At 39.7% G+C, this 25,139-nt stretch overlaps 1 protein-coding gene across 1 annotated transcript; it reads right to left on the minus strand.

The window, feature by feature from the left end:
• Positions 1–469: 469 nt before the first annotated feature.
• Positions 470–15,996, minus strand: ap1s3.S (adaptor related protein complex 1 subunit sigma 3 S homeolog). Its single transcript, NM_001193405.1, is given in 5 exon segments — positions 470–663; positions 4,868–5,005; positions 6,821–6,929; positions 9,558–9,736; positions 15,914–15,996. Coding segments are annotated over 5 exon segments (465 nt in total). The 5' UTR covers positions 15,917–15,996; the 3' UTR covers positions 470–627.
• Positions 15,997–25,139: the final 9,143 nt, after the last annotated feature.

Below are 25,139 nucleotides of genomic sequence, written 5' to 3' on the forward strand. Positions count from 1 at the left end.
TCGCCTGTGTTTTAATCTCCTCTCAAAACATCCAAAAATACTTTGGATTGTGTTTGACTCTCCACCAGTAAAACATTTAAATAGAGTTATTACACCAAAATGGAAGAGGAAGGAAGAGGGTGATTATGCAATTCAAAAGTTTTACTGGCAGAAAGTTCAAATAAAAAGATATCTAGACGTTTTGTCACCATCCTGTCTGCCTCACCCCTAAGCATCTTACCCTAACATAAAAAAGTCAAAAAAATAGTGGAAGAATTGACAGGGGTTTTTATACATCTACTTTGATTATAGATTATATCCAGCCACTTGACACTATTTTTACCATATTGTTATTCCAAGTGGATATAATATACCTATATAAAAATATTAATTTTTTTCTTTTAAAAGCAACCATTCTTTGTGGAACGTCATCCTCACTGCATGTGGAATGCTCAGGTCCATTGCGTTTCACGGATGGCACGAGGCTGCCTTAGTATCATTTTTTTTATTAATATTTCAGATTTCCTCGCTGCTAGCTGGTTAGTTGTCCGGACCAGCGGTTCCCTCAAACAGTTCAGAGCTCTCTGATGTTCCTTGGACTTGCCCACAATAGCGCTCTTCTAGGTTCTCTTCATTTGCGTGGCACCCTTAAAATGTTGGTTTGCTCATGTACTCCTCCATTGTCTGCAAAAACAAACCATAAGTTTCTTTATCCTGGATGCTCAGCAAAACTACTCAGTGGACTTGTATCCACACTATTAGTTATGCCTTCAATAATGAGGAGCTAAAAACAGCCCACGTAGTTGTAAGTGTTGAAGAAGACCACAACAAGTGCGACTATGTATATACAGTGGTGCTTGAATGTTTGAGGACCCTTTATAATGTACTACATTTTTATATGAATTTGACCTAAAACATCATCTGATTTTAAAACAAATCCTAAAAGTAGATGAAGACGAAGACTTAGTATAAACGAATGAAACAAAAATGATATCTGGTCATGTACAGTATTTATTGAAAAAAAAGATCCAATAACAAAAAGTGCATCAGTATTCTCTTACTTTCACTCAGTATTTGCTGTGACCCCCTTGTGCAGCAATAACTACAACTAAAGTTTGCAGTAGCTATTGATCAGTCCTGTACAGCGACAATGAATTTTAGCCCATTTCTCCATAAAGAACATCTTCGGCTCTTGGATGTTTGTGGTTTCCTCACATGAACCGCTCGCTTTAGGTCTTTCCACAATATTTCACACTGTAGGTGTGAATGATTGTAGGTTTATGCACACACGCAATGCTATGTAAAGTGCATCACTACATATCACATTATATTTTAGAAAATGCAATGCTTTCACTTCCTGGGCTGAATCAATGTATGTTTTATATTAAAGGATATATAAATATAATCGTGTTTTAGACCAGTGCCGGCTGATGAAACAGAGCACCACAGCATGATGCACAACTACCATATTTTAGTGTTGTATTGTATTTGCCAAATGGGCACTGTTAGATGGGAACAACATATTTTACCCTAAACTTTGTCAAAAGAGCTTTAACACTACCCACACCTCACAGACACGGGGTCAGTGGGCAGCACTTCTTCGTTGCTGCACTGGGGCCTCAGTTTGATTTATGGATGTACCAAATCCACTATTTTGGATTCGGCTGAAACCTCCAAATCCTACATGAAAGATTCGGCTGAATACCAAACTGAATTCGAACCCTAATTTGCATTTGCAAATGAGGGGGAAGCCACAAGCGCAGAGCAAGGCTAAGAAATTTGTTTTTTGATTGTTTTGTGAATACCGAATCCTGGATTCCATGCCTCCCTAGTTTGATTATTAAAACTACAGGCAGGTTAACTGGCTTCTGATAAAACTGACCCTACTGTGTCAGCAGGCTAAATGAGGGATTTCAGACTGCAGGCTCCACTGGGGCAGGGACTGATGGGAAGGATGAACAATCTCTTTTAAAAACTGCAGGAATGCCTTAAAGGACCAGTAACAGCAAAAAAAATGTAAAAAAAATCTGTTGGTATGCTACAAAAAAAAAAGACACCAACACATATTAAACTTTAAAGTCGCTAAGTCTTTATTAAGAAACAACTTACCGAAAAACTCCACTTGCGCTCCTCTTCAGAAAAGGCAATCGGCAATCTATAGTGCTCCATTTCTCCTCCCTGCCTTCCTTATAGGAGATAGCCAGGGAGGAGAAATTGAGCGTCGCACAATCGTCGCCCTGTCGCCATTTCTGAAAAAGGAACGCAAGCGGAGATTCGGTAAGTTATTTCTAAATAAAGACTTAGCAATTTTAAAGTTTAATATGTGTTTGTGTCTTTTTTTTCTTTTAGCATACTAACAAATTTTTTTTAGAAAGTTTTTGCTGTTACTGGTCCTTTAAAGCTTTATACATAAACAACCAAGAAATGAAGACCAGATGGTGAAAGATACAGGGAAACCCTAAATCCTGCTTAGGTGAAAGTTCCTGTTTCAGAAGGACAATGACCCCAAGCACACAGCCAAAAGTAACAAGGGCTGATCTCCGTCCAAAAGGAGAATGTACAAATCTGTTTAAAAATGGATGTATACATGCATCATCCAATTAACCACAATAACCTGGAGCAAATGTACTTGGAAAAATGGACCAAAATCATTCTCAAACACTGTAAGGGTTAGTTCACACGAGGAGATTCGGGGAGATTTAGTCACATGGCGACTAATCGCCTCGTCTTCTGGGCTACAATCTGCCCGAACTGCCTCCTCATGTCTTCCCATCCGCTATAATGAAAAGTCGCCTGCGATAAAGCACACACGGCGATGCGTTTTCAGAAGTTGCCTGAATTTTCTCGTGTGAACTAACCCTTGTATTAAAATATTTGTTTATACTGTTCTCTGGGAGATACATCAATGGAAACACACTAACCTAACATTCTTAGGCAGGATACATTTTATCAAAATGTTCCTTTTTCCCAAAGTGTTATACCCGCTGCAGATGTTACCTTATTACATAAAGAATACCGATCTCAAGAAATTAAATCAAGCATTTCGATTATTCATTTGGAACAAAAAACGCTCGAGGATTAGCCTCTTTAAATTACAACAACCCAAACACTTCGGTGGAACCAACCTCCCGAACATCAGGGAATATAATGAAGCAGCACTCCTTCGTTATGCTGGAGACTGGGTTTTACATAGAGATCTTTATACAACAACAGCTCTTGATTCCTACACAGCACATAATTACTCCCTTAATTGTGCCCTCCATTCGCCACTTCACAAAATCCCACCTTCATTACGCGACAATCCTATATTTATTGACACATACAAAGCTTGGCATGCGGTTAGGAAAAGACAAATGTTATCTCCGATTGTTTCCCCATACTTGTCCTGGTTAGACAATGAAGATTTCCCTATAGGCGTGCGGAATCCTATTTTATCATATTGGAGAGAAAAAGGGCTACAAAATTTACATGATATATTGAATACTGATAACACTGTTTTCTCCCGGGCCAAATTACAGGACAAGTTTCCGTTCACGGCACAACATATTTTCCTGACTTTACAACTTCTCCACTTCGCGACGACTAAGATCAAAATCATGTCAGACATTGATAAAACAAATCCCTTCAATACACTTTGGAAAAATAGACAGGTACGACATACTACATCGCACCTGTATCAAATGGTTAGAACGCTGGTAGACTTAGATAACACTCAAAGGCCAGGTTTTGCTTGGACCTTAGACATCCCGAATTCTACGACTTCCGCAATTCTCCAACAACATACGAACATCATGAAGCTACTTCCAGTCAGTAGGTACCAGGAAATGTCTTTACAAATATTGCATAATGTTTATTTAACACCAATCAGAAGATACAAAATGGGATATCTGCCCTCTGACAATTGCCTTAGGTGCCAGTCCCCCAAGGCAGATTTATTACATAGTCTGTGGTCTTGCCCCTTCCTACAGACCTTCTGGATGGAGGTTGCTACCTACGGTGCTCAGATGACTGGTAAACCCATTCAAGCACAATTGGAATGGGCAATGTTCAGTGATGTAACTGCATTCACACGTCTATCAAAGTCTGACAAAAATTTTATGGGGAAACTAGCAGCTGCGGCCCGGAAAACGATTCTGCAACAATGGCTCAATACTGATTCGCCCACCATGGCAGTAGTAAAACAAAAATTACACTTCATCTTTCACATGGATTGGTTGGAAACCACGATAAAAAAAGAACAGAATACTGATAAATTTTTTGCGACATGGTCGACATATATTGTATCTTTACCACTATTACTTAGACACCTTACAATACACACATTCCGTTATACAACATGGTACGATACAGCGATGCTTACAGAACATCCGATGGTTCTGGAGTCGTCCCAATATCTCAGAGACCAGCGACTAGATCACCGACACTCAAGTCGAACGCCCCCAGGAGCTCATCTCACCAACAGGTTATTAAGTTCCTACTCATCGAACCCTATATAGGGATTTTTCTTGTCTTTCTTAGTCCTTTGTCTGAGCTATTAGTTTAATTTGTTATAACTGTTCTTGATATATTATGTCTACTGCTTCTACATGATGTTACAACACTAACAAAAAAAAAATTTTTTTTTTTCCCTTGATCTTGACTTTGTAACTATTATGTGATGATCCTTTAATAAAAACAAGTTTTAAAAAAAAAAAAAAATATTTGTCTAAATAAAAATCATAGAGACATTTTATATGTCTGCATGATGGTAGCAACACCTATTAGGAACTGTGTTGTAGATTTTCTTCTTTAACATACCCTTAAAATAGGAAACTGGATAGTGTTTCATGTGTCACACCTTCATTCTATGGCTCTCAAACCATCGCAAGTTATTGTATTCATGTTATACCTCTTGTAGCATGTCAGAATCCTCAGCTGCTTTCGCCACAGATTCCTTTGAAGTCTCTTGAATTTCACCCCCCATTAGGAACTCATCCAATATAAAGTAGGCTTTCTCAAAGTTGAAAATGATATCCAGTTCACAGACCTGGGAAAGAGAAACAATGATTAGGGGGCACATTTACCTAGGGTCGAATATCGAGGGTTAATTAACCCTCGATATTCGACCGTCTAAGTAAAATCCTTCGACTTCGAATATCGAAGTCGAAGGATTTACCGCTATTCCTACGATCGAACGATCAAAGGAATAATCCTTCGATCTAAAGATTAAATCCTTCAAGTCAAACGATTCGAAGGATTTTAATCCATCAATCGAAGGGGGTCGAAGAATTTTTTAAAGAGACAATACTTCGACTATCGAATGTCGAATAGTCGAACGATTTTTAGCTCGAATTGTTCAATTCGAAGGTCTTAGTCGAAGGTCGAAGTAGCCCATTCAATGGTCGAAGTAGCCATATTCGACCATTCGTTCTGCCGCTAATTGCCACTAAAGCTGGCAGCGTTTAGCCTTCTATCTGACAAACAATTGTACATAGGACTGGGAGTCAAAATAGGCCCTGCCATTCCAAGTACACAGAGGCCCAAACAGCCCTCTACCAGCCCAAACAGCCCCCTTCCAGCCCACTATATGGTAACCTTCTATTGAACCATACAGCAGCCCCTCTGGCATTTGCCAGAACCCACAGATTGCCAGTCCGGGCCTGATAGCAATCTTCTGACTTGCCACTAACTATTCAGGTTAAATAAAGTAGTAAAAGAACAAATCAGACTATGTTCTGGCCATGACAGCAATCAAACGAAAGTTATGTTGGACAAATAGTAGTGACAGTCACCCGTCAGATAATAGGCAATACATGTAGAGATATCGTTAGCCAACAGAAGTCTTCTAACCTGTCTGTCTGATTGATTAAATGACCGATCGACATGGTATGAAAATTGTTGGGATGATTCACACAAGGTTGGAAAATCTTACGAATCAAACGTATCTTTGCGTCAAAAGTGTTCCAAGATAACTCTCTCTGCACTGAATTCTATAGCTCTCTCTGCACTGAGCTTTTCCAACACCACCCCTGGATCTTCCTGACATCCTAATGGCATTACAGCACTTTCTCTCACCTCCTTTCCTATACTGGTGCATTATCATAATGGTGGCAAATCAAACTGAGGATGTCATTTCAGCACTGAGAAAGACACAGATTTATTTTGGCTGAAACTCAGGTGCACTGGTTTGGGAGTGGAAGCACATGAAAGAATAAGATGCGCACATTTTTTTTTTTAATCTTTTTATAACAGCAGCCGATTTGGGAGTTTGGCCAGAATGGGTTTTTCTTGGAGAGGTGCCACCCAGTGGTGAAATCTCAAGGAGAGCATTAAAAATGAGACAAAGAGATTTGAAAAAACCAAGATGAATCTGCCTGGAATGCTATAATCTATATAATACTGATAGTACCCCTTTACAGTTAAAATGATAGTACTGTAGAACAAAATAATTATGTATAAACATAAAATAAGACTGGAAACAATTGCCATTAGATACTACAACACTCCAAACACACAATAAGTGCAACATGATGCACACCAGTGTGTTGTTGCTACACATACTCTATAACATGGCCTACATGCTACATGTTAATATGGACAAACAATAAGAGAAGCAGTATTGCCTGGTAGCATGTGCAAAGTTGTGTGTCTTTTGCTGGCATTAATCTAGCTTAGTTCCATTAGATAGGTTTAGGGAACTGTCAGAAACCATTAAAAATCATGAAAAGTCAGCATATTTTTTAATTGATGTATATAGCAAAGTTGCTTGATATTTTTGCTGAATTCAGAAATCAGTATTTAGTAAAACCACACATTAATAGAGCAACTGATGCATCAGTATATCAGTATATGACAGCCTTACATTTCCAAAGTACTTATCCAGCAGCTCCACAAGCCTGTGTACAAGCTCCAGCGTCAGCAGCTCATTGTCCTGATCCTCAATAGCGCAACAGAAGTACAGACTGGCGTACCTAGAAGAGAGAATACTCACATTATTGGCGAGAAGGATTGCTGTACAGCTGAGGACATTCCAGCACTTACTGGACTAGACTGAAATAACATAGAGTCTGCCTATAATAAGGATTGTATTAATTACTAAGGGCACAAAACAGTCATTTTGCCTCTATACTGTCCTGTTAGTATGGGTATAGCACTATAGACAAAATCTGAAGGATGTGTCACTGGACTAGGCTACACATACTGTCTACCTATATGGCTGATTTCCAGCTTGGCACACCAGTGGGAAATGTGGCCTTGAGAATTTCAGCTATTATTGCCTGGCCTGCTAGTGCAACAGAATCAAAGTGACTTCCAAAAAACAACTGTATAGCAAGTAATTGATGGGTATATGGTGGAACATACTTATGTGGTTATTGCACCGGAAGTGATTTTACCTATAATGCTTTGCTGTGCCCATACTAACAACAATTTTGATACGAGACAGAATGACTGGGTGTTTTGGTAAGACATAAAAGGATTATTTTCAATCTTGTGGGCAGTATGCAAAATGCACCTATTTTTGCACTTTGCACACTGCCTTCTGCTAGTGCAGAATTATCACAGGCCTCTGTGCTCCATTTCGGAGCCCCCACCTGCCCGCTACTGGGCCCATTTTTTGCACATGATCCAGTCCCCATGACAGACAGCAAGGACAGGGTTGACCTGCACCTAGGGTTGCCACCTTTTCAGAAATTTTCTCCCGGCCGCTGGTTGGGCAGGAACAAAAGGGGCAGGTCATGATGTAAAATGGGGTGGAGCCACATCCCGCAATGACCAGAAGGCGGAGAAAAGGTAAGTTTCAAGCGGAGGGCCAAGAGCTTTTGTTAAGGGTATTACAAATTTACCGGCAACTACATTACCACTAAACTTGCAATGCTGGCCCGGAAGGTGTTATGCCAGCTAAAACTGTAATATACCAGCTGGGTGGCAACCCTACCTGCACCCCCTGACACTGTACACTTTGCACCAGAAGAATCATGCTTGCCCCCAATAGTTTTATTTGGTTTTGGGAAGCCCACTCATAAAAACAACTAGAAAAAAATTCACAAACCCACCCAAATTAAACAGGGAAGTTCATCTAATTTAAAAAATATCTTTTGCATAGATTTTTGCAAGTTTTCTTTTTTTTCCTGCTGTTTAAATAATTTGAACATTATCTCATGAAAAAAAAAATAATGTCTGGATGTTAGGATCAATGACCCCAGCAACCAGAAAGTAGACTAATTGTGTGATGATTAAATAATTAACTTCAAAGACCAGTGTCCCATAAAACTAGCTGTAGGAGGTTGTAAAGCAGACGTTTCATAACCAGTTCATACAAAGATTACCATTTTCACAAAAATATTTATAGTCCACAATTATATTTCATTTCTGTAAACAAAGGTTTAACAGAACAGTCAGTGAAACAAGACCAATCTACTCATATTTAGTACACCCCTGCCTGCGGGAAAGGAAACAAAATCATGTCATATGAGTCTGGTAAATGTAGATAGTGCTCCTTAGTAAAACCAGTGTTTATTTTCAGTTTCTCTGTACTTGCTTTGGGGACTACACCTATTATTACCAACAATATTTCATTCAGACACTAACCAGGCTTAAAAATGGGGTACCACCCACTTATTATGCTTTTTTTAACCACTAATAATTCTAGCCCAAATTATCATAATGCTGTGATTCACTGTTTCTAGTGGCAGTTTTCTTGATGTCAGAATATTTTTAATCTGAAAATCACATTTCCTGTGTCATACATCATTTAGGATTTGTTTAACATGAAAATAAGGGAAAACCTACCATGGGTTCATTGCACCCACCAGGAAATTATTTATTAGATTAATGGCAGTTGTGGCGCACACAACTTGCAAAAGCTCCCTTGTAGCCTTGTACAGGTATGGGACCTGTTATCCAGAATGCAGGGTACAGATAAGGGGTCTTTCCTAAATTTGCATCATCATATTTAAGACTACTAAAGAAAAACATAACATAAATATTAAATATGCCCAATGTTATTGTTTTCCTCCAATAAGGATTAATTATATTTTAGTTGGGATTAAGTACATTGCTTTATTATTGCAGAGAAAAAGGAAAGCCATTTTGAATCATTTGATTAAAATGTATGGGAGATAGCCTTCCCATAATCGGGAGCTTTCTAGATAAGGGCATTCCGGATAATGGATTATACACCTTTAAACCATTATCTAACAGTGGGACACTCAGTGGGAATAGGTTCCAATGCTGTGTGTTGCTAGAATGGGAAGACACACATTTTAACAGTGTGGGTGGTTTTAAGTTCAGGGCTCTTAAAAAAAAGTAATTATGCAACTCTTATCTTTGTCTGGGAATTTTGAGAAAGGAGAGGAAAGCAGGTTTTACTTCTAGAAGGGAAATGAATAGAACAAGGAAGTGACTACATTATACTGGAAACATTCTCAGACCTCCTCAGGCATTGAAATGCAAATCTTTTACAATTCCCCCCTTTTTTTAATGTTTTGCTTTTATTTGTTAAATTTTTGTTACATGATCTGTTGTATTTCAAACACACCCCAAAATATCACGTTCAGTCCAAAATGGTATTCACAAGTCTCAGTCATTTAAGTCCTTACCTCTTATACACAAGTTTTAAGTCTTTCCAGTCCACAAAACTGCTCATTTTTGGACTTCGACTCAAAATGATTTGTACTAACTCTCTTGTTATCTTTCGCTTTTCCTTGTCAGGTAGCGTCACATACCATTTCTGCAGTCTCAACTTCCCCTGGCGGCTGAACAGCAAGAGAAATCGGATCTGTAAGGTTCGAACATAAAACACATATTTACACATTATCCTACATTCGCAGGCATCAAACCAGCAATAGCAATTAACTTTGCTTGTACATGTAAGTTTTCCTTGGGTAAATTATCGATGAAATGTAATGGCAACCAATCACCACCCATAAGGACGAGTTCAAATGCATGAGATGCTGGTACATTATTTTGTACTGTGTTAACCATGTGCAATATAAAGAATAGGCTTTGCATTTAAATACAAGGAGGTTTGTTTCTCAATAGGGAGCCATTACCCATAAATATTTATATGTATACAAATTAATGTGCCCCCTCCCTCCACAGAACCACAGAACTACACAAACTAATACAAAATAACAATTATCCACAGTTTGGGAAACAATGTTATACAGTTTCAAAAAACAGCAGCTCTATCCCTCTTTAATTACAGCCTCTGTTCAAACCAACCACATCCACTTTTTGTGTTGTTATTCTAGTGCCAACATATTGGCCAAACCTTTATAGATATTACACATCATTCACATCATTTCCAGCACCAGCAGAGGTTCCGACCCTATTAAATTCACACACAATTGAATCAGGATTCCTGCTGGGAACCAATTTATAAGACCCGAACCCGCAACCAGCAGCCCGCGACCCGAACCACAACACGCATATTTACCCACTTTAATAAAAGAAGAAATCTTCTAACCTGTCTGATCGACTAAACGACTGATCGCCATGGTATAAACATTTTCCACAGATGGTCTGAAAATCATACAAACCATCAATTTGTACAACTTTATATTTGTGTCTACCGCCAGCTTAGGGCAAAACAGCAGCCTTGTACAGTCATGAATATTTGGGGATTTATTTGCCCTTTTAAAAAAGTATTGGAATTCATTGCACTTGTTTTCATGACAATAAAAGCAACTGGATTCTATTTCACTGCTTTGTGAAATATTAGCCATTAATATCTCTTATAAACTAACTTTGGCTGTCACGGAAAGATTATATGATGGTTTGTGTGTGAGTCACTGTGCATAGGAATAGGGTGTGACTCTGAAAAACTAAACTCCAGTGTATTTCTAACCACATTTGTTAGAGTATGTATTGCTGTAGATATGCAGTGTAGCTTAGAATGGGGGTATTTACACACACACACAAACACACATGACATATATAATTGTAATAATTTGTTTCATGCGTTAAATCAAATCCATGCAGGAATCCCAAACCAGCTCTTATTAAACCAATGACTCTAGTCTAGAACAACTACAGGACACATGAATAATTGCTCCAAAAATGCATCCATTGGTTCCTAAATATACATTTAAAGAACTGTACTGTCACCTGCTAAATTTTACTATCTCTGGCATTGAGGTGACAAAAATGAAATAAGTACTTTCTTGGAATTTTCTATAACTCTACTTCTTGGGCTAATATCACAACAGGAGATTTATGAAAGTTTTTTGCAGCTATATAACAAAATATTGCACATTTTCACTTGTTGATGCCAATTGTTGACAACTGAGATTGTCTCACTCTAAATCTGTAGCTCAGGACTCAAACATTGGTCCCAATGCTGCTGCTGCTGCTGCTGCTGGGGTGGGGTTAGTCTCCTTGTTGCCCCTTTACTACCACTACAACAGACAATAATAATTAAATGATGGTGCATAATACATTTTTAATCAATTGCTGAGTCACACATCTAATTTCCAGCCTCAATCTGAGTGCTCCCTAAAGCAATAGTATGGCAGACATGCAACCTGAAACTGCATCAAGCAACATCTTCACACCATATGAATGCACATATGCCATACACGAGGCAATTCCAATTGTCCACAAAAGAGTAAACAAAGTGTGTGCTGACTTCAAAATCTGTCTGTTAGTAGGTTTCTGGTTATAATGAGTCATAGACATTTCTCTAGTTGCATTGTAAGAATAACTTACATAACAATGACTTACTGATTTAGAAGTTGCAATGGTTTAATTGTTTTATAATTTCATTGTAGATGAGGTTGATACTTCTATCAGGTTCATTATTTTGTCCAAGTAAATGCTACCTAACTTCTTGCAGGGAAAAAAATTTGGAGCGGTTTTAAATAAATGTAATGCTACTCAAAACAAACTAGACGCCAAGAATTTCATATAGCAGTTCCCATACCTTTACATTCATTATGTAGGGCTTGCTGAAATTTCAAATAATTATCTTGAGTTCCATTTAACACAACACATTTGGCACTAAATCTAATGGAAACCCCATTCTGGTAAAACATGGGAGCTTCAAAGAAAACCTATTTAAGGGCTATTTTAAACAAACCAAACATCCAGGTTTAATGCATCCAAAAGAATTCCCTTACTTGCATTAATTTCTCCTGACAAGCATAGTGGATGTGGAGAAGGGAACAAGGAGAAAACAACTGGGGAGGTAAGGGAGAGAATGACCCATGCAAGATGTAATGGAGAAGTGGGAGCAGAATAAAAGCAACATATTAATGGTGTCAGAGGAGATATGTTGCATAAGAGGGTGACTACATACCAGAATAGAACAGCAGATAGAATAAATGTTACATCAGTGGAGACAAAGGAGATACGGAGACAAGTGTAAGGAAATAAAAGTTTGAAAAATTGTTGTACATTACACGCAAAGAGAAAAAGAACAGTTTGATATGAGGACCCAACATGAGGGCTCAGGCTGGATTTTAGGGCAAATGCTTATTTGATCCCCTGGATACCATACAGTAGGGTGTCTGTTACACCAATATTTTGTGTATCCAGTATCTACAACTATGTCAGTTAAATATGTACATATCTGTAACATTGTTATAAGCCAGAGTGCCCATGGAGGCAAAATAATTTGAAATTTGGGGTGAGATCATAAAACATCAGTAACTAATGTGCTGAGGTTCTGGAACTGTGTATAGCGGGTATGGGTACAGCTCATCGTTTTTTTCTGATTCTTATTGAAATACAATTGATTGACTAAAACTTGGCAGGGGGAAGTACTGACACACAAATTGCATGGATTATTTATGGTGGCCCTGCAGCATCGCACAGAGACCAGTCAGCACTAAGCTGTCATTGAATTTGTGCAAATAAAACAAAGAAAATCAAATTTATGCCGTGTTGCTGTTGGTTACGCCTATGATTGTTAATTACCTCCTCAGGGATACCAAAATCATCCCAGGGTTCCATCTCAGCCAGCTATGAACAACGCATGCATGCAAAGGAGTGCATGCTTTAATATATATTTATGTATATGTTATAAAGTACTTTTTCCGTTCAAGGGAAAAAATCAGTAGTGCTGAGGAATTGCAAAACCAGGATGGAATGTATATGGTTTGTAAATATAATTCTGTAATAATGTATGCTGGTGGTACAGTCAGGTGATTACTAAGAAGAAAACAGTACAATGAAACAACAAATGAAAAGGGAAATGCTTTTTTTCAGCCATTTCTGCAGAATAACTCCTTCAACTGTTAAAGAGCAATGTGTTTCCCCCACCCTTCATTTTCTAAAATTTACAGAATGGTAGAATCTGCACTGATGCAAATCTGTAACTTCTGATGCAGATGCTACGTCATTTTTACTGCAACAAAAGTACCTGGGAAGTACCTGGGAAATATGGAAGCTATTCCATTCAATTCCAACTGATCTATATTAAATTATTATATATTTATAACAATTGTCACTAAAGACTTCTGTTTGCATTGGTCTGTAAGTGAGGCTAAATGGGTACCTTTCATGGTAACCAATAAGACTGCTCGTATGTATTTAAAAAAACAGTAATCTGTCGTAAAGTGTGTAATTTTTTTTTTATCAACTTGTTTTTATTAAGGATCAGGCATGTACATCAATAGGATACATTTAGACCTTCCAGAGGTCCTAAAGTGTGTAATTTTTTAAAGATTAATGTGACCTATGTGCATGTATAGGGAATTGAAAGCCATTGTCTCTTGCTTTGCATTGGTCTGTAAGTGAGGCTAAATGGGCACCTTTCAGGGTAACCAACAAGGGTGCTCCTATTTTTTTTTTTTTTTTTTTTTTTAAAAACAGTAATCTGTAGTAAAATGTAATTTCTAAAAAAATGAATGTGACCTATGTGCATGTATAGGGAATTGCAAGCCACTGTCTCTTGTTTTGAATGTCTGTAAGTAAGGCTAAATGGGTACCTTTCAGGGTAACAAATAAGACTGCTCCAATATTTTTTTTAAAAAACAGTAATCTGTAGTAAAATGAATGTGACCTATGTTCATGTAAAGGGGAAATGCAAGCGGTTTTCTCTTGTTTTGTGGCAGAGGCACTATGCTACAGCATATTTAGTAGTAACACAAAACTGCTCAGCACTAAGTGCATAACAAAATGGAAAAAAAAATCAAGAAGATTTAAAGATGACAATATCCTATTTTATCCCCCCATTTGACCTAGATCACTTGCAGCTTAGTTGAATGGGAAGCACTTTGGGGTCACCCAGCCCCTGCTGTTGGTGCAGGAACATTAAGCAATAGATTGCCCACTGTATTTCCCACACAGCATAAAGAAATGTGACATGGGGCATGTGTTTTTAATTGGCTCTACTTATGGTGGCAAACAAAACAAAGGACATGTAGCATGACCCCAAGCAAACAAGCAACTATACCTACAATCGACTAAACCTCTGATACCTGCTTCATACACCAAAAACAGAGGCTATGTTTATCCTAAACCGGTGAGATTATTTAAGTAAATAAACTTTTTTACACAATTCTGCCCTTGTGGATTTGCACGTTTCAGTAAAAAAAAAAAAAACAATGACAAAGGGTGACAATACAGGAAATACAACTAGAAAATATGTATACAGTATGGATAAGCAACAGGCGTTTACATTAAAAACCTTAGTGCAAATGAATAAGCGCACAATGCAGATTTTCAGGTATTATATGTGGTTTAGTTTGCTTTTTATCAGTTGGAAGAAATGTGGGCCAAAGCAAGTGCTGTTTTATAAAGTTGTGTTTGAATGACTTGTAACCTCTAAAACAGGCATGTCCAAAGTGCGGCCCGTTTTCTAATTCAAATTTCAGTCTCCATCATGAAATGAATAATAATGAGGCCCCCCCAGCACAGTGCGATCAGGAATCCCATAGCAGTAATATTTGGACACATTAGTGAAATGATCTGCCACTTGATCTATTCTGCTGGTCTATAGAGACGCGCTGTTTTCGCATACTTCTTTAGGGCTGAATCAGCAAACAAACAGCAGTATAGACCAAGTGGCAGATCATTTCACTATTGTGCCCAAATATTACTGCTACGATTACTTGATTCCTGTAATTAAATGTTAATGGTTCAAAGAATGTCGGGCTGAATGCTCGGCCCCCGCACATTTTCACCTCACCAAATCTGGCCCTCGTTGCAAAAAGTTTGGGCACCCCTGCTCTAAAAGCATTTTCCTTCCAGCGGGGAGTCAGTCATGATGTCAGGGAGTCAGGATGTCAGTCAGGGAGTCAGAGTCAGGGAGTTGGGAGTTAGTCAGGCTCAGGCAGTCAGTCAGGATGTCAGGGTGTCAGTCAGGATGTCAGAAAGTCAGAAAGTCAGAGAATCAGGGTGTCAGTCAGGGAGTTAGTCAGGATGTCAGAGAGTCAGAAAGTCAGAGAGTCAGAAAGTCAGAGAGTCAGAAAGTCGGGGAGTCAGAGAGTCGGGGAGTCAGAGAGTCGGGGAGTCAGAGAGTCGGGGAGTCAGAGAGTCGGGGAGTCAGAGAGTCGGGGAGTCAGAAAGTCGGGGAGTCAAAGAGTCAGGGAGTCAGCCCCCCCCCCATCACCCCCCAAGCTGTAAACCAATAACATGGCAGGGCCACACATAACTGTAAACAAGGGGACTTGTGGAATGGCTACTGCCCACTCTCAATCTGAAGTAGGAGCTGCCAGAGAGACTGTTATAATAATGACAGCAATTAGCAGCCACCTTTAACCCTTTAGTTAAGTGGGTGTCACTGAAGCTTGAAATTTAGCATCACCCACCAATCCATGCGTGTTTATAGGGCAAGACTCGCTGATGTGCCTCACTGGTGGACTAAAACGCTACTGTCGCTTTAAATAAAATCCCACTCTGCGACAGGGGCGTGAATGAATGTCCCCTCAACAAACACATAACTACATAACTACTAGCAACTGTGCAAAGGCTTTACAGTCTTCCCACTCCCCTCACGCTCCCCCCTTACCATTTCTGTTCCGGCGGAAAGACAAGCGACAGGTGACACTGGCTCAGGTAAGGCTGGAGCGGCCACACCACCGCCACCATCACCCCGCCCACTCACGTCACGTACCTGCTGCTGTTAAGACGAGATCCCGCCCACTAGGCATTTCCACACAAATACCTGTGCACGAGAAGCCACACCCCAATAGAACGGGAGAGCCAATGAGTTGGAAACCCAGCGAGGCTCCGCCCACCAAGGTAGCGGCTGTGGAACCAAATATGACAGTGAGTGAAGAGAATGACCTCGCCTTCGCTGACATGAGGCTAATTCTGCGATTGTGCCCCGAGTTTAGTGTTATGGCACTGCATACAGACCTCTATGCCTACGGGAGATGAAGTGCCAGCCAGTGCTGTGAGAATGACTTAAAGCGGTAATTCACCTTTAAGGGAACTTTTAGTATGTTATAGAACTGCCGTTTCAAAGCAAATTTTCAATTGGTCTTCATTATTTCTTTTTTTATAGTTATTTGGCTTTTTCTTTTGACTATTTGCAGCTTTCAAATGGGCATTGCAGACAAATGCTCTGTAAGGCTACAAATGTATTGATATTGTTACTTTATATTACTGATACTTCTATTCAGGCCTCTACTATTCACAGTCCTGTTTCTTATTCAGACCAATGCATGGTTGCTAGGGGAATTTGGACCCTAGCAACCAGATTGCTGACATTGTCAACCGGAGAGATGCTGAATAAAAAGCTAAATAACTCAAAAACCTTAAATAATAAAAAATGAAAACCAATTGAAAATTGTCTCAGAATATCACTATCTACATCATACTAAAAGTTATCGCAAAGGTGAACCTCCCCTTTAAGCACAAGGCTTATTCCATCCTCTGCCTAAGGGGGGTTTAAAAGTGGCAGTACACCCACCTCAGAATAGGGCTTGTGCTCAACTTAATTTTTGCCTGTAGTTTTAATTTTGACAAATGAGTGAGCCGCCCATTATGCGTATTATGTTCACGTGACTCAAACGCATGCGCATCATTGGCTCCTTCCCGGTGAAGGCGGTACAGTGCTCGCGATTGTTGGGGCTGGAGGCATTTTTTGGAAAAATAGTGTTGGTTCCTCCAGCCAGAGTGTGGGCTGTATTTTGATATGTACTTTTTTTTATAAGGTGTGGGCTGTATTTTGATATGGACTTTTTTTTATAAGGTGTGGGCTGTATTTTGATATGGACTTTTTTTTATAAGGTGTGGGCTGTATTTTGATATGGACTTTTTTTTATAAGGTGTGGGCTGTATTTTGATATGTACTTTTTTTTTTTTATAAGTGCCCTTTAAGATGAGTTCTGGAATCTACCGTATAATGCACTAAGTTGATGTGATTCTCACCCAAAAGAGTAAATACACTAAACTGTGTAATTCAAGGTCAGTGTCTGACCCCACTTGGTTCCTTCTGGGGCAAATCTGAACCACTTAGATCCACTAAGGATATTAAAGGAAAAGTAAAACCAACAAATGAAAGTGTATTAAATTAAGTGAAATATAATGTACTGTTGGCCTGCACTGGTAAAACGGGTTTGCTTTTTTCAGCAACTCTTCTATAGTGTAAATATAAACAAGCTGCTGTGTAGCCATGGGGGGCAGTCATTCAAAACTGGAAAAAGGAGAAAAGGCACAGGATACACAGCTAATAAAAGATAAGCCCTGTAGTATACAATGGGATTCTACATAGCTTATCTGTTATCTACTATTTGTCTTGTGCTTGAATGGCTGCCCCCATGGCTACACAGCAGTTTGTTCATACAAACTATAGAGTCTTTCTGAAGCAAATACCCCAGTTTTACCAGTGCAGAGCAACACAACATTATTTATTCAGTACTTGAAAACACTTTCATTTTTTGATGTTACTGATCCTTCAGTCATCATGACATTCCTCAGGGTTTAACAGGCCATGATGTAAGTGATTGGCTGGCGGGAGGCTAACTTGCTATTTATGCACATCCAGTTCATGGCACATTAAAGGTTCTTTATATATCATCTATTAATATATATATATATATATATACCTATCTATCTATATATATATATATAATGTTTCAAAAAGTACCCGCACTCTTACACAGTCCAATGGTGGGTGCTCGGTCAAGGCTTATATATATATGAGTTCATGTGGGCAGCACTCCGCTCTTTCAGTTATAACTCGGGTGCAAGGTAATGAAATTAGATAAAGGAAAAATGACCAGCAACACCGAGATATTTCGTGAATAATCAAAAGTGTATTGAAAAAAATCACATGTAAAGAAAGCCTTTACATGTGATTTTTTCAATACCCTTTTGATTATTCACGAAAGATCTCAGTTCATAAGCATTATTGTTTACAGGGTTCCACATATTCATCATTAAGGTAGAGTTGGTTCAAAATATGTTAAGAGGTTATTGTTCACAATTTTCTACCTTTACCTGCCCTGTTTGTATGTTGTTCTACGGTGTTTCACTTTCCTTTATGCAAGAATTTAACAAACTCAATAAACAAATGTGAATTCATCAAACATTTGTCCACTGCTTCTTTCCTTTTTTTTGGCTCTTCATGGGTCTTACTGTGGGGGGGAGGGGTTTTTACCCTTTTGTATAAGGTTGGTGTGCCATGCTGTACCTTTCCAATCAATGTCATGTATATCTAACCAAGGTGACCATATTTTTTCAAATTTTGCTGGAAATCCTCTTCTTGTATAGAGAAGTTTGTGTATAGGTAGTGCTTGATTGATTTGTTTTTCCCAAAAGGGTATGGTTGGAGCTAATTGGGCCTTCCATTTTGTAGTAATGGATTTGCGGGCATATGCAAATAGGATGGAGATTAGTGCTCTTTCAGCCATTGTTTGGGCAAGGTCTGTTACTTGATTTAGTAGCATCACCGACGGGGTGACTATGATTGGGGTGTCCATCATATCCGAGGTGTATTTTGCTACCTCCTTCCAAAAACGTTGTATCTTGTTGCATGTCTATACCATGTGGATGAAGTTTGCTGGTGTTTGATGACATCGAGGGCATTCATCTGTGTATGTTGGGGATATCTTGGCTAGAATGTTAGGAGTTAGGTATGCTCTGTGGAGGAATTTATATTTTAACTTGTCTCTGGATGCTATTATATTATTAAATATTGAGTCTAGGGTTTCCTTCCAGGTATCCATGGTCAGTTCAGGTATGTCTATTTGCCATAGGGAGCATACCTAACGGGTTGTCTTCTGCTAGAATTAGTTGGGTGTAGTAGGATGAAAGGGTCTTAATATGGGTGTTGGCGTAGGTTTGTTCTTCAATTCTGGTGGGCGTGGTTTGAATGGTGGACCCTTTGAATTGGGTGCATATGCCGTGTCTGAGCTGGAGGTACCTGAATAACATTTTGTTGGGCAGGCTGAATTTGTTTTTAAGGGATTGAAAGTCTAACAGCTTGCCATCTTCCATTATATTGTGGACATATTTTATTTGATATTTAGTCCATTCTTGTGTGTCTGGTATAGTCAGGAGTTGTGGTAGCTTGGGGTTGTGCCAGATTGGGGTATGTTCTGAGCAGTGATTCACTGGTTTAGGGAAGAGGCTATGGGCTGTATTCCATGCCCAAACCACCACTCTCATGGGTGGAGTTACTTTGGTCGTGTATCTGCATCCTCTGTACAGAAGGTTTTTGAGTTCTAAGTATGATCCATCTGCTTGAGCTTCTAAGCACGTTGCAGGGTTATCTATAGAAAGCGTTGTCCATTGCTTTGCCATTGTTAGTTGTGCCGTGTGTAGTATAAGAATAGATTGGGGGCTGCGAGACCACCGGCGTGTGTTGGTAGTTGTAATTTGGCAATGCTAATTTTTGGTGTGGAGGGGTGCCAGTACAGTTGTGTGAGGAGTGCTCTTATGTTAAGGAAGAAACTATTGGGAATCTTCATAGGTGTTTGTCTGAAGATGTAGACACATTTTGGGAGTATATTAATACCAAGATATTTGAAGACTTCAGTCCATTGTAGACCATTTGGTAGCACAAGAAGCGGGGCTGGTAGTTTATTAATCTGGAGTAGTGCTGATTTACTCCAATTTATTTTGAGTCCAGAGTATATGGGGTGTGTATTGATGATCTCTAGGGCCGCCGTTAAATCTTGGTCTGCGTTTTCCAGGTATAAGAGGGTATCGTCTGCGAACAATGATATTTTCTCGGTTATTCCACCCAGCTTGAGCCCTTCTATTCTAGGAGTCTGCTTTATCATGCAGGCCAAGGGTTCCATAGCTAGAGCGAAGAGTAAGGGGGAGAAGGGACAGCCCTGCTTCGTACCTCTGTATAATCTGAAGGGTTGTGAGATGTTTTGGTTGGTGCGAATTTTGCCTTCTGGGGCTCGATATAGTGTTTGAACCCATTTTATGAAGTGTGCTGGGAATCCCATATATCTCATGGTTGCCCACACGTAGGGCCACTACACTGAGTCTAATGCTTTCTCGTTATCTAGGGTGGCAATCACTCTGGATCCCATTTTGTCATGCAATACCGCAAGATTTGTGTAGAGGAGTTTAATATTAATATCAGTGGTTCTGGTGAGTATGAAGCCAGATTGATCTATATCAACTATTTGCGTGATGACCTTGTTAAGACGTCTTGCTAGGATCTTGGCTAGGATCTTGGCATCACAGTTCATTAGAGATATCGGTCGGTACGATGCACACTCCTTAGGGTCTTTGTTTTGTTTGGGGATTACTATTAACAGTGCTTTATTCATGGAGTCAGGGAGGGGGCACCCTTCACAAGCCCTCTTAAAAAGCTTCACCAGGTTAGGGGTAAATTCTTTTTGATATTGCTGGTATTAATAAATATTTATATACATTTACATCTGACCGATATCTACAGTCTGGTCTGGAAAAATATGAATGTCAATAGGTGAAATGCATTCAAGGGGAACTGCTACTTTTGCAGTGTACATACAGTTTATCATTACAGGCAAGCCACAGATAATACAACTTGCAATTCCAGCTAGCCCCCCCCATTCCTGTCTGATTAAGCACAAGGGCCACATATCCCATTTTTACTTGTCTTCACTTACAGTCTAGTCACCTTCTCAGGGGTGTAATTATAGGGGAAACACACCCTGCAACTGCTGGGGAGCCAAGGAAGTATTGGTGGTACAAGTAGTTTTAACATAGTATTTTGTGTTTACTATCACTTAAATACAACACTGCTCAGAATGTGAGGGTGGACTCACATTGCTGATATATCTGGTGAGGAGAAAGTGGCCTCCTCAGGCCCGGATTTGTGGAAAGGCCATCAAGGCCCGGGCCTATGGCATCAGGATTTAAAGGGGCTAAAAATATCAAGTGAGAAGGCGCACACCCTTAAAGTTAATTACGAGGTGCTAATCCATAGGAGGCTCCCCATGTGGGTCTCCAAAGCAAACATAGAAAAATCAAAGAAACGGATTGCACTCAGTTTACAAAAATAGAAAATGTTTATTACATCAAAAAAAAAAAAAAGGGATTACAAAAATTACAAAAAGAATTGGTGAACCCAACGTGAACCCAACACATTTTGACCATAGTGGTCTTCCTCAGGGCCATAAATAATTAAGCCTTTTTCTTTTTGATTATTTAATAATAATAATTTTTTTAACCCCTATTTTTGTTTGATGTAACGAACATTTTCTATTTTTGTAACCGAGTGTGCAATCCGTTTCTTGGATTTTAAGGGGCAGCCTGCTGCCAAATCACACCCACATTGGTTCAGAAACACTGTGGATGCGCAGGATATAAAATATTTTTTTTTAATTTCGCATGCGCCAATTCCCATTGCTCCAGTCCAGACGATGAAAATTTGCACGAATAAAAGGGAGAGGATGGGGGTGACGAACGTCAGCAGGCCTAGTGCTGCCCACTATGTTAATCCGGCTCTGTGCCTCCTTGTATATGTAGCAATAATAGGTGTTTTTAGCTGGTATATTTGCAGAGGCCTATTACCCTTATGTTATAAATGGGTGAGGACTAGGTGGTAGCTGTGAATTATGTCCTTAGTTTTGAGAACAGCAGCTTTAATTGCATGGATGTATTGTGAATATGAATCTGGTTTTGTAGTTGGTGTAGTGTTTGCAGGGGTGATCCGCCAATGAGATGAGCTGAGGCGCTCGCCTTAGGCGGTGTCGCCAGCTAGGTTTTGAGGGGCGGCAAATTGACGCTCCTGGTGCCTTTAAGAGCCGAATCTCCAGTTTTTGAACCGTAAATTTGGCTTTACTAGGGCGAGAGAGCGCAATCTCGCTCTCCACACTAGCATTGCTGCCTTCCCCCGGAAATGGATTTGGGCTGGGTGGGGTGGCAATACTGGAGCCACCTCTGGCGGCAATATACACAGGAATGGCGCTGGGTGTTGGACTAGTGATGCCCAAAAAGTCAGCTGGCATGAAGGGGCAAAATCAGTCACTCTGTGATCAGCTGTTTCCCAAATGGAAGGGGACACGCCTATAAGCGTTTTAGGGTTGAATAAATGGAGGGACATTCCTTATATACTCATTTTAGAAAGGTTTATTATTGTGCGATCACCAGCAAAGTATAATAATGCATTGACCGATTCTAAGCAACTTTTCAGTTGGCCTTCATTAATTATATCTTCGTTTGGATCACTGTTTTATTATTTCAGAGAAAAAGGAAATAATTCTTAAAAATTTGGATTATTAGGATAAAATGGAGTCTATTGGAGACAGCCTTTCCATACTATGAGATCAAAATAAAATTTTTTTTAAAAAAAATGTCATTTTTCATTGGAATGAATCGCTGTAGTATTGGAGAGAAGTGTAAAAGATACTGTTTTTACCAAATTCGAGTTTCACATGATGAGACGCAGCCCCACAGCTCAGCGTCCAGGATTCCTATGTGGCATTGCATTATTTTTAGCTCACGTAAATTGACTGCTTAGTAAGTGCCTGTTATTACATCACACAGTGCCTCCCATCCCATTCCTCCCATCTACCCTGTCAAACAAGTTTAACCTAATTCACCGGCTCACAGTTTCATTTACATTCAGGAGTTGTACCCATCATATATATGGAAGGTTAGTCTTTTGTGCTGTATATATATTTTGCTGTAAGAAAGCCCTCTTGCTAAGCAGCATGTATAGGGATCCTAATTGTACCAATACCTTTTAACCAATGATACACACGGTTTTACAGCTGATACTTTCTATACTGATCTTTCCTCCTAACTCTAGCTGAGCATATATCAAATTATATACTATATCAGTGCTGTCCAATTTCTGTGGTAACGACGGCTGGAATTTTTCTGGCCTACATGGTGGAGGGGTGATAATGGAAGCCAGTGTTGACCACTCCTTGTTTTAAACCACACCCACTTTAACCCATGTTACCACAAGACCATGTCCACATTAATGGTGGTAACACACCAAAAAAACCAAATGGTTGGTGCTCACTGCAGGGATATTGCTCATCACTCATGTGTGAAAATGTTAAGTCATATTAAAACATACCCTTAAATCCATATGTCTCCTACTCATCCACTGTGGATAAAACTGTCCCCTCCAGCACATAATTAAACACCTTAGGGACCTGTGACAACAATATCCAAATGCTAACAAACCCAACAAGGTTCTCGTCACACAGGTAGTGTAGGCCAGACAGAGTATGGCACACCCAGGGAGCATAGGGCAGACAGAGTATGGCAAATAAAGGGAGCATAGGACATGCAGAATATGGCACACACCAGGAGCATAGGGCAGGCAGAGTATGACACACACATAGAGCATAGGGAAGGCAGATTATGACACATACAAGGAAGAATATGGAAGACATAGTATGGCACACACAGGGAGTATAGGGCAGGCAGTGTATGGCAAATACAGGGAGCATAGGGTAAGCAGAGTATTGGCACACACAGGGAGCATAGGGCAGGCAGAGTATGACACACACAGGGAGCATAGGACAGGCAGAGTATGACACACATGGGGAGTATAGGGCAGGCAGTGTATGGCAAATACAGGGAGCATAGGGCAGGCAGAGTATGGCACACACAGGGAGCATAGGACAGGCAGAGTATGGCACACATACACATATTGAGCATAGAGAAGGCAGAATAGAGCAGGAGACAGGGAAACCTTTCAGGACTCTAAGATGAACAGTTCATACTGTGCTACATACAGTGACACAATGCTGGTGCCCCTCCAACAGTTTGTAAATGAGATGAGGTGAACAATGTGGGTGCTTTTTAATCTAGGTCTGAGGTGTGAACACTACAGTCTTTAGGGGTGTAAACAATAGAGGTATTACATGTGTGAACAATGCAGGTGGGATTACAGGTGTGAACAATGCAGGAGTTTACTGTCTGAATGTGAGATGTAAACAGGGGCAAATTCATCTCAGAATTTATACCTTTTATATTTTACACAAGGTAAATAGTCATAGTAGGCAGACTTTAATGTGGGGGGGGGTCACAACCCGCCTTCAGGCCGCCAGTTGGACGGTATTGCCCTGTGTGATAAAGCCAAATTAATAGCATGTGGCTGTGGCACAGATATTCTACAATGTCTCCAAGGGCTAATGTCTGAATGGTGCTATGAGTAGTAACAATGATGGACTGACATGGGTCACTCTAAACTAGCTACAATGTGTGGCACTGTGAGTAACCTGCAGCTCATGACAGTAAAAGCACCATATGCCTTAATCCTAATGCAAACTGGTTGGTAAAGTTAATTAACCTGTTTTTTTCCTTGCTCCTAATTAAAAGTAAATGATAGCTAACCCACAGTGAAGACGGCTCGTGTATAGGAGCCGAAATGTCAGAATAAATACCAATTTTTCTTTGCACCTAAACACAGCCCAGTGTGTGCTGAAAACTTGTTTACAAGCAGGCAGGGGATAATGGGGTCCATGGGGGTGCTGTGCAGTTTCCAAAAGACACTATACAGAATGTGTAACATTCCTGCAAGCTCATCATAAAACATATTTAATTACTTTTCTTTTAAAAACATTTTAAAATGGGAGGATATGTGTTCCCGTTGATATAACATACCATATACTGATTGTTTAACAAAAGGTTATTTCATAGTGATCTTTTTGTAAGGAAAGAATGTGGATCATTTGTTCAGTAACACTGGCACCACCATGAACATTGATTTCTTTAACTAAAGGCTTCCTGTACCTATTGATCAGCATTGTGGAATTTTGGGCCATTGTTCAATAGAGAATGGATTTATTACTCTTTATCAGAGCCACTTGATTACTCTT

Source organism: Xenopus laevis, chromosome 5S (assembly GCF_017654675.1).
Source record: "Xenopus laevis strain J_2021 chromosome 5S, Xenopus_laevis_v10.1, whole genome shotgun sequence".
NCBI classification, from domain to species: domain Eukaryota; kingdom Metazoa; phylum Chordata; class Amphibia; order Anura; family Pipidae; genus Xenopus; species Xenopus laevis.